Source organism: Dipodomys ordii, unplaced genomic scaffold (genome assembly GCF_000151885.1).
Source record: "Dipodomys ordii isolate 6190 unplaced genomic scaffold, Dord_2.0 Scaffold26, whole genome shotgun sequence".
In the NCBI taxonomy this organism is placed as follows: domain Eukaryota; kingdom Metazoa; phylum Chordata; class Mammalia; order Rodentia; family Heteromyidae; genus Dipodomys; species Dipodomys ordii.
This window is the reverse complement of record NW_012267242.1, coordinates 10,873,670-10,883,460: the sequence shown is the minus strand read 5'-3', so window position 1 is coordinate 10,883,460 and position 9,791 is coordinate 10,873,670. Positions and strand designations below refer to the sequence as shown.

At 48.6% G+C, this 9,791-nt stretch overlaps 1 protein-coding gene across 2 annotated transcripts; it reads right to left on the bottom strand.

Annotated features, from left to right (window-relative positions):
- Positions 1-516: 516 nt before the first annotated feature.
- Positions 517-9,466, bottom strand: Plekho1 (pleckstrin homology domain containing, family O member 1). 2 transcript variants are annotated; one of them, XM_013015340.1, is made up of 6 exons: positions 9,177-9,263; positions 6,097-6,165; positions 5,002-5,142; positions 3,565-3,669; positions 3,097-3,198; positions 517-1,353 (listed from the first exon to the last, which is right to left on the bottom strand). In XM_013015340.1, the coding sequence occupies exons 5-6, from the start codon at positions 3,103-3,105 to the stop codon at positions 649-651; spliced, it is 714 nt and encodes a 237-aa protein (XP_012870794.1). In that variant the 5' UTR covers positions 3,106-3,198; positions 3,565-3,669; positions 5,002-5,142; positions 6,097-6,165; positions 9,177-9,263; the 3' UTR covers positions 517-648. The 2 variants fall into 2 exon arrangements, with proteins under 2 accessions (XP_012870794.1, XP_012870793.1); XM_013015339.1 differs by lacking the exon at positions 6,097-6,165 and having other exon boundaries at positions 9,177-9,466.
- Positions 9,467-9,791: the final 325 nt, after the last annotated feature.

Below are 9,791 nucleotides of genomic sequence, written 5' to 3'. Positions count from 1 at the left end.
GAAAGTCTAGATGGTTCAATCCTTTTTTTTTCCTGTCCCGGGAATTGAATCCAGGGCCTCATGCATGTTACGCAATAGGTTGCTTGAACTATAAGCCAAGCCCCAGGCAGCTTGATGTCAGTCAGACTGTTATAAGTGAGAAGCCAGGGTTAGAGGCTGGGGAGAGTTTAATTCCACATATGCTCCTCAGAGCTGGAATACATTGCACTTCTCCTATGGCATGGACAGGTGGCCCTGGCCTCCACATCCCTAGAACTAGAATTGCACAGCTGAAATTTCACCCTCAAACTGAAAGCCTGGAATGGGACATACGAGAAAACCTCTTGTTCCCCAGACCTCTCTAAAGCTAGATCCCTGAGCACGTACTTGTCCGCTCCCTACTAGGTCTAGAGGCAGGTGGTGTGTGTAAAATGAGCAGACTGTGTTGTTATCACCCATTCTGTTTAGGTGAAAGCTCCTTATTATTGCTACAGTGTCACCCCCATCTCAGTAAGGTAGGTAAGGAAAGAAGGGTCATGAGGGCATCACACATCAGCAAAAACAATGAGTTTGATTTTTTTTTTTTTGATCGAGGTAAATAAAAAAGCTTCATCCTGCAACACTTGGAGATAAGTCTGTTTGTCCCCCATGAGTTCCAGACCCCTCCTTTCACATCAGGCTCTTCCGGTACTGAGTGTGCTGGGTGGTCTGTCTGAGGTGGGTGTCAGGGCTCTGCAGGTCCATCTGTCTGTACAGGTCCCTTAGCTCCCTGACTTCCTGCAGCACCTTTTTTGCCTGGCTCCAGTTCGACGACGCTTCTCCCAGCAGCCGCTCTGTCTCCAGCAGCAGCTGCTCCGACTCAGAATCAGGTGGAGACTGTGGAGGGTCCTTGGCCTTTCGCTTGCCATCTCCCAGTCCCTGAACCTCTGCCAGCAGCTCTTGAGTCTTCTCCAGTTTCCTTGCTACCAGGTCCTGGATCCGGGACAGCTGTCCTGGGTGGGGTGGGCTAGGAGTTGGGGATTCCTCAGCTTGCAGGTGGAGGGTTCGGGCTGGGCCAGTGTCCCGCTGAGACAGGATCTCCTCAAGGGAGGCACAGCGGCTTTTCTCTGAGGGGGTCAACTTCTTCGGTGCCTGGGGAGTATAGGTGGCCCCCTTGTCTGGCTTTTCCCAAGGTCGAGGAAGGCTACTTGCCCTGTACGAGGAGGGCTGGATCCGGTCCGAGTCAGCTCTCCGCCGACTGCTGGCTAGCTGGGCCACTGTCTTGTCCAGGTCCACCCGAAAGCTCTCAGCACAAGAGGTTGGCTCCTCAGGGGAAGGATCTTCCTCTTGGATCAGGTCCAAGGTCAGCATCCCATCTGAGGTAGAGGTGGAAGCCTGGGGAGGAAGAGGGTGGGAAAAGGAAAAAAAAAGATAAATCATCTTCAGAAGGGCTTCCAGGAATGATGCCTGAAAGATGGATGGTGTGCTATCATTTCCTTCCTCAGGGAGCCTTCCCTGGATGAGAGAGAAAGCCTTCTGCTCTCTGCCATTTCGTTTGCCTTTGATGGTGATTGGAGCTTTCTTCTACTTTTCTGTGACAATGTAATTTTGCCTGCTCTTTTTCTGCTTTCCACTATGCTGTAAGTTTCCAGAGGCATCTACTCCCTCTGGATTGTAGACCCAAACATTACAGTGGACTTGACCCAGACGCTCCAAACAGCACAGGAACTGTTCTTGCCCATCTGCATCTCCTCACATACCTCAGCCTGCTCTATTTGAACTATGAACCCTTTATCATGTAATAAAGCTTGCTCTTTTATTTTCAGCATACTGTAATTTTAAAAAGTTGTATTCGTTATTTCATATATAGTTATACATATTTGTTTTGTTTATTCTTCACTTAACCCTGTAAGGTATATGTCATCACTGCCATACTAGACAGACATGAATGGACTGCAAAGCCAGGTTCCAACTCAGGGTCTACTAACACCAAGGCCTCTGCTCCTCCTACTATACCTGACTGCTTCTCTACAAGACACTGCCACTTTATTTGTTTCACTGGCACTTGCTCCGAGTACATGTGGTACTTAATGTTGTTGCCATTCAGCAGAGCTTGGGACTTGAACTCAGGGCCTCTCAATCTCATTTGGCTTTTTTACTCAAGGTGCCATAGCATTCTACCACTTGAGCTGCAACTCTCCTTCTGGCTTTTTGCTAGTTAACTGAATATATGAGTCTCACAGACTTTTTATTTCCAAGTTGGCTTTGAACCTTGATACTCAGATCTCAGTCTCCTGAATACTTAGCATTGCAGGAGTGAGCCACCAGTGCCTGGTATGACCTGTACCTTCTGCACAGCATTTATCTCTTTGATTTTTTGCTTTAGAAGTATGTATCTTTCTTACTTTCCCCAAAAGACAATACACTGATTTTTTTTGGGGGGGGGGTCCGGTCGTGGGGCCTGAACTCTAGGCTTGGGCACTGTCCCTCAGCTCTTCAGCTCAAGGCTAGCGCTCTACCACTTGAGCCAAAGCACCACTTGCGGCTTTTTTCTTTTTGTTTATGTGGTGCTGAGAAATCGAACCCAGGACCTCATGCATGCAAGGCAAGCACTCTACCACTGAGCCACCTTCCCAGCCCCAAGACAATAAATTGAGAACAGAAACATTTGAACATATAATAGGTACTGAAGAAATATATATTACATTATTTACATTTTAATTTGTGTATGTGTGCGCATGGTAGTACTAGGGCTTGAACTCATGGCTCATATTCTTGCTTAGCTTTTCTGCTCAATGCTTGGCACTCTACCACTTGAGCCACACTCTACTTCTGGCTTTTTGCTGATTAGAGATAAAAGTCTCATGGATTTGTCTGCCCAGGCTAGTTTCGAATCTTATTCCTTAGATCTTTCAGCCTCCCAAGTAGCTAGAATTATAGGCATAATCCACTGGTGCCTGGCTAAGCAACATTTCTGATTTAGGGAATCATACAGGGACACAGAATGAAGGACCTTGTTGGCCTTTGGTGCTGGTATTGGAGGCCTTTCATGCATGCCTCTGGTGGTATACAGTCCTGAGATGCACTGACACAGAACGAGCCCTTTGGAAATGTTTACTTTCTTAAAGTCCTACATACCACAGCCATGAGGTGTCCCCGAGTTGGGGGGCGGCGCGAGTGTTGGATTTTTGCTCTGTCTCGAGTGGGGTGGGCGAGATAGCTGTCCTCCTCAACGGTGACCTGAAGAGATGCACTGTGAGTCTCAGGTGCTCTTCAGGACTCTCTGTCCCAACCCAGAATCCCCCCAAACCTGAATATTCCTGGATTGGGAAATGAGCCTATCCCATTAACTATGTTGAGCAAGTACCAAGGTCAGGAAGGGGCGCCTTAAAGCTGGCCCGAGGCTGGCTCATGCATCATGAATGGGGGAAGAGGAACTGAGAGAAAAGATTCTGAGAAGGTAGAAGAACAAGAAGGCTTCCAAAAGGGAGAGGAAGAAGCTGATGGGGGAACAATTCAATGGGGCCCTAAACAATAATCCCACTTCAGTGAGCCACAGCTGCTCCCTCTGCCCAGTATCCTTCTCCCCATAATAAGCCCCCTGACCTCATCCAAGATGCGGTTCTTAGCTCTTGTGATAGCTGAATTGAGGGCGTTGATCCATGACTCCTTCTCTTCGGGACTCACAGCCAGGAAGATCAGGTTGGGTGCCTATGAGGGGAAGATTCTTGTTTCAGCCAGGGTTTTAGAGTTGGTGCCTCACCTTGACAGTGAAGAAATAAGAAATTATCATCTCATTCTCTTAGACTCAGCTCCTGGAAGGAGTATGATTCTGCTTCCAGAGTTATCTATAACTCAGGAAACCCATTCCCCATTCCTGCCAAATAGTATAGTTGGAAGGTGGTTTAGAAAACAACAAAGAGGAGCTAAGAAGAGCACTGGAGCTGGGTGCCGGTGGCTCACGCCTGTAATCCTGGCTATTCAGGAAGCTAATATCTGAGGATTGAGGTTCAAAGCCAGTCTGGACCATTTGGGGAACCTTATCTCCAAACAGCAAACCTGGAAGTGGAGCTGTGGCTCAAGTGGTGGAGCTACCAGCTTTGAGTGAAGAAAGCTAAGGGTAAGCACCCAGGCCCTAAGTTCAAGCCCTAGCACTGACATTGAAGAGAAAGAAAGATAAGAGCGAGGGGGAGGAGGGTGCATGCACTGGATATTAATGTGGCACTGGAGATAATTAGATGAGATTTGATAAAAGACAGGTATTAAAGATCTTTGAATGTTTTCAAAAACAGAATATGAGAGAAACACTTTCCTTGGATTTCCTCAACCACTTATCAGGGCACAAAGACCAGTCATTTTCTTTTTCTTTTTTTTTTTTTTTTTTGGGTCCAGTCATGGGGCCTGAACTCTGGGCCTGGGTGCTGTCCCTCAGCTCTTCACCTCAAGGCTAGTGCTTTACCACTTGAACCACAGCACCACTTCCAGCTTTTTTCTTTTTGCTTATATGGTACTGGGGAATCGAACCCAGGGCCTCATGCACGCAAGGTAAGTGCTCTATCACTAAGCCACCAGACCAGTCGTTTTCTCTCAAGAGACATGTGCACATGCAGCAGTATGTATGTGAGGTGTGGGAGAGACAGATACGATCTTTGTGGCTAAAGGCTGGCATGCCTGGAGGGAAGGAAACAGCCACAGTATATTGCAAGTGATATAATAAAAGTCAGCAGGAGCAATCCAGGGCCTCTGAGGAAGGGACTTGGAAGGTGGTTCAGTGGTAGAGTGCTTGCTTGCAAGCATGAGGCCCTGGGTTCCATTCCTCAGCACCAAATAAGCAGAAAAGACTGGAAGTGGTGCTGTGGCTCAAGTGGTAGAGCCCTAGCGTTGAGCTGAAGAGCTGAGGGACAGCGCCCGGGCCCAGAGTTCAGGCCCCACGATGGGGAAACAAAACAAAACAAAAAAGAATGTGAAGAGGAAGGAGCTCTCCCTTACCCACCTCCCACCTCCTCCAGAGCTCCAGTGGCCACAGCAGCCAGAGAAACCTACCGTGTTACCAGGCTGTTTGGAGTGGGCAAGAGTAAATTTGCTATGATTTTTCTTGCTCCTGCTCTTGGATTTCCGGAGTTCTTCACACTTCTCATAGTCACTCAGGTCAAACACCTCTTGAATATTTTTCTCATCTTTTACCTAGGGGACATTTGGAGGTGAGGTGAGGAGGATAAAATTACTTAGCTGCCTCCCCTGACCCCCTCCCTCCCATTGGTTTAGATCAGTCTGGGGAGTGAGAAGAAGCCTGAGGAGGGGGAAGGATGGCAAGCTAGGAAAAGGCTATCCAGCAAAGGTGTATAAAGGCCTGTTTTTAGGGGATGAGACTGGGGCAGACTACGAGTCCCGAGTCCTCATAAGGATTTCTGTTGACCTCTCCTCAGCCAACCCCACCATTTCCAAAGCCTTTCTTCACCCACAAGCCCCACCCTGTTCTAGAGGACACAGTTTACAAGACCTAAAGGGCTCATGTCCTTACAGGGACATGGTGTGCAGGCTGCCCAGATATCCCCAAGTAAGGAAGACCCAGTTGGCCTCTGCCAGAGAAAGGAGACAAAGGCAGCACCAGTATCAGGGATAGCTGAGGACTGAGGGTCTGCTTTTGGCCTCCTGGGTCTTATGGTTTACATGGTAGTTCCTGCTCCTTCCTCTAATATATCTACTATAAAGACACTCATCCCAATGAACAACCTTCCACTTGGTTTGGAACACCCAGGAACTGGTCATGATTCCTAGGAGAAAAATGCAAAACTGGGCCTGATGTCTCATGCCCATAATCATAGCTACTAGAGACAGAGATAATGAGGATCATGGTTCTAGGCCAGCCCAGGGCAAAGTAGTTAGCAAGACACCCCATTTCAACCAATAAGCTTGGAATGGTGGTGTACACCTGTATTTTAGCCTCACAAGAAGATATAAATTGAAGAATCACAGACCAGGTTGGCCTAGGCAAAAACATGCGAACTTATCTGAAAAACAACTAAAACCAAAGAGGGCCCAAGTTGTGGAGCATTCACCCTTAGTTAGAACCCCAATACTACCACCAAAAGTTAAAACCACTAGTATCCATTTTGATAGAAGTAAAAGTAGGCTCACGTCTTCCTTGGAAGGTATTTACTCTCCTCAACTGGAAGTGTTTCCAAAAGAGCTGCCATTTCCCAAGTTCTAGAATAGGAATTGTGTACATGACCAAGTGTATATAACCTTGAGGTGGGAAAAGTGTCTCTATGACATTCCCCACTCCATCTGAGTCTTGTCTCTAACTGCCCTTCTGATTGGCTGCTGGACCTAGAGGGTTGAAGGCAGGAGTATAGACGATGATCACAGAGGAACAGCTCGTCTGTCCCTCTCTTCATTTGCTACCACATGGCTTGGCTCTGGGGCTCTCCCCCTGTCCAAGCTCCCTGGCTTTGGGCTGGAAAGTGATCAGAAGCCTTGAAGGACTATGGGTGGAGGAGTGACAAGGTGCTGCAAAGGGCATTCAAGAACAATTCCCAGAAACATAGGGCCAGGATGCAGGATGATGCATCACCTCTCCTCTCCCCTTCCTTCCCTATAGTGAGACTATCAGCAGAGCCAGAGAACTTGGAGAGGAAGGTGCTGGGCGTGTGTGCACGGCTAGGGGAAGAGAGTCACTTGTTCTGTTTTCCTTGGGGACAGGGAAGAGAAGGTTTCTATTCTGGCTTGGATGAGGCTGATAAGGAGCTCTGGGAACAAGGGACATGGGCAAAGTCAGCCCTTCATAGGGCAGGGCTAGGAGGCAGGGTGAAGCGAGTAAGCATATTCCAGTGCCAAGAAAAGACAAACATTCCTCACCCACCAGCCTTGCTCTCCACTATGTTGTTTTTTCCCCCATATCTAATTCTTGAAGCCTCACTTACAATAACTCATCTCCTATATTAGCCCCCCCCTTCCCTCTGATCCTTTATCTGTGGCTCACAGACATGGATTTTCCGCTACATTTGCCAAGAGTTGCTCCAACACAACCTCCTCTCCCACAAGGTCTTCCTAAGGTCCGGCGTCTGTTCCTACACATTAGTCCACGATCAGAAGGTGCCCTGCTCTCTGTGATAAAGAGTATCCTTTCCTGAGAGTATCCTTTCCTGAGAGCAAGCACAAAGATTCACAGCAGACACAAGGACTCTATAGCTTGAGGTAGTTATGGGAATCCTTGTCTTTTTGATAAGAAGTTAAAAAAAAAGAAAGATTTGTGAAAACTGGGAAAGAGGGTTAGGATTACTATTATTGTTTTGCATTACACATAAATTACAAATATCATACTATGATTTTTTTTATTATTTTATTAATTTATTTTGGTGCCAGTTCTGGGGTTTGAACTCAGGACCTGGGCACTGTCCCTGAGGCTCTTTTTTTCAAGGCTCATTCTACCACTTGAACCACAGCACCACTTCTGGCTTTTTCTACATATGTGGTACTGGGGAATGAAACTCAGGGCTTCATGCATGCTAGGCGAGCACTTTACCACTGAGCTACCTTCCCAGCCCATACTATGATTTTTAAAAATCTTGAATCCACTGATTCTGAGAAGTAGTCAGAATAAAGACTAGAGTCTTCTGGTAGTTTCTCCCCTAACCTAGGCCCACTGTAGCATGAAAACTGGCTCTGAAGAAGAGCAGCATCAATATGCTGTTCCCTCTTTTCCAATGCCCTTCTCAGCAGGAACAGTTGGCCCTGGGTTAGTCAGGTGCTCCTGACTCATAGGACGACAAGCAGTCCAGGCTGAGGTCATTCCATCCTTCTCTGGCTCTTTCTACCTTCCTTCACACACAAGGTACCCATTCTTTCACCTCCAGACTGTGCTTTGGACAAAAATTAACAAGAAAACACAATTGTTTTTGTTTCTTCTACATTTAACTGTCCTCTAGCTTCCCGGGAGCTTGGTGGAATGGAGTTCTGTCTGCTTGTTTCAGTGTCTTGCCATTATGAAGTTCAGAGAATACACTTTGACACTTGCTTATCTTTTTTTTTTTTTAACCGGAAACCCAGAAAATTGTGGAGAAAACTTTCAGTAGGATCTGCCTGTCTTCTTTCACTTGGAGTCCTAAGACTCCATCAGCAAATTTCTAGCTTAGTGGCAGCTAGGATGAAATACTTTCCCACAGGGTCTCTCCAGTGGCTTAGTCCTTCCCTCATTGTATTAGTAGCAGCTCTTTACAGATGAGTACTTGCTCTTGGGCTGCAAGTATGTCTATTTCAATACCATAAAAGGATTTATTTACCTAAATACAATCTACTGACTGTGTCGACTTCTGAAAGCAGAAGGGGTTAGAACTCGGGGAGGACTTCCCAGTCAGTTCTGGGTGAGGGAACCCAGAATCAGGGAAAGAAGGGCCACCGGAAGGAGAACATGGGACAGTCTACCAGGCTAGGCAAACACAGAGGAGCATTCCAGGAACTATTAAGAGTTACTGATCCCAAGAGTTAGGGACAAAAGGGAAAAGAGTCTGGTTCAGTGATCTGGTCTCAGATTCTGCTCCAATGTGGGCTGTAGCTTTCCTGTTTAACTATAGAGGCAAAGCAATGCAGAGACAGAGGTTCCCATGTCCATTTCTCTCTCCTTTGATACAAATTAGGCTGGCCAGGAAGGGACGGAAGTGGGATGAGGGACAGCACTATTGGTCACTGGCCCCAACAAAAACTAGCTGGCCCTCAGCTATTTTTCTGGGGTCACCAAAATCGACCACGGGTTGTGTGATTTTGATTTTGTGCACCTGATAGGACCTGCCTACACCTCTGCTTCAGGCAGGAAAGCAAAGGCCAGTTGGGCTGGGGTAGGGGGACAGGAAGGAGTGATCGGTGGAGTTCAGCAACAACAGCAAACCAACCCCCTATTTCATGAGGTCAGGACAGGGTAGGAGATGGGGAGGGGGGTGCACTTAGAACTTCTTCTAGGGCGTGTTGAGAGGGGGCTGTTTTTGCAAGGAAAAAACAAACGAACTCAACTTGGAATTCTTAGGTCTTCTCAGTAAAAGGTGACCTTTCTCTGCAGAAGAGAAGGGTACAGAGTAATGCGACCACTGAACTTGCTTCTGGAACAAATCGAGAGGGGTAGTGTGTGTGTGGGGGGGTAGGGGTGCTAGAAGCAGCCAAGCCTCATGGGGAGCGAAAGTGGGGACGGGAGGCAACAGGGATAGTTAGAGGCAAAGGGCACCTACCTCCTTCTCCGAGATGTACAGCTGGTCCCCTTTCAGCACCACATAGCGGTTTTTCCAAATCTCCCTGAAAATCCCTTTCCCGCAGAATTTCCGGACCCAGCCGACCTTCTCGGGAGGTGCAGATTGATGGTTTCCATCCTGGGGGCCCTGCCCGGGGCAAGAGAAGCCGCGGCCGGTGAACGATCACGGAGCTCGCCCCCGTCCCTCGGGCCTCCTCCACGGCTCCCCGAGCTCCCCGGTCGCCTCCAAAGCTGGAGCCGGGGACCCCTCGAGGTCTGCTCCTCACTGGGGGGAACAGGTTTTCACTCGAGGAACTCTCTTACCCGCCGCCCCCTCCCCCAAATCAGCAGCCGGACTGCGCGGGGAGGGGCCCGGGAGAGAGGGGGCTCCCCGCGGTCCCCGCGTCCGGCCCCCTCCCCCAGCCCCTCGCCACGACTAACGGCATCTTATTTTATTTCTCATTGTCTGTTCGCCGCGCGCAGCTCGAGGCACGCGGCGGCCGGTCAGCGGGGGAGGACGGGGTGCGGGTCGGGCAGGGCACAAACTAAGCCAAGTTAAAGCCCCCCGAGGCAGGTAGACAAAAGCCCCCTCTGGAGCCTCGGCGCGGGGCCGCGG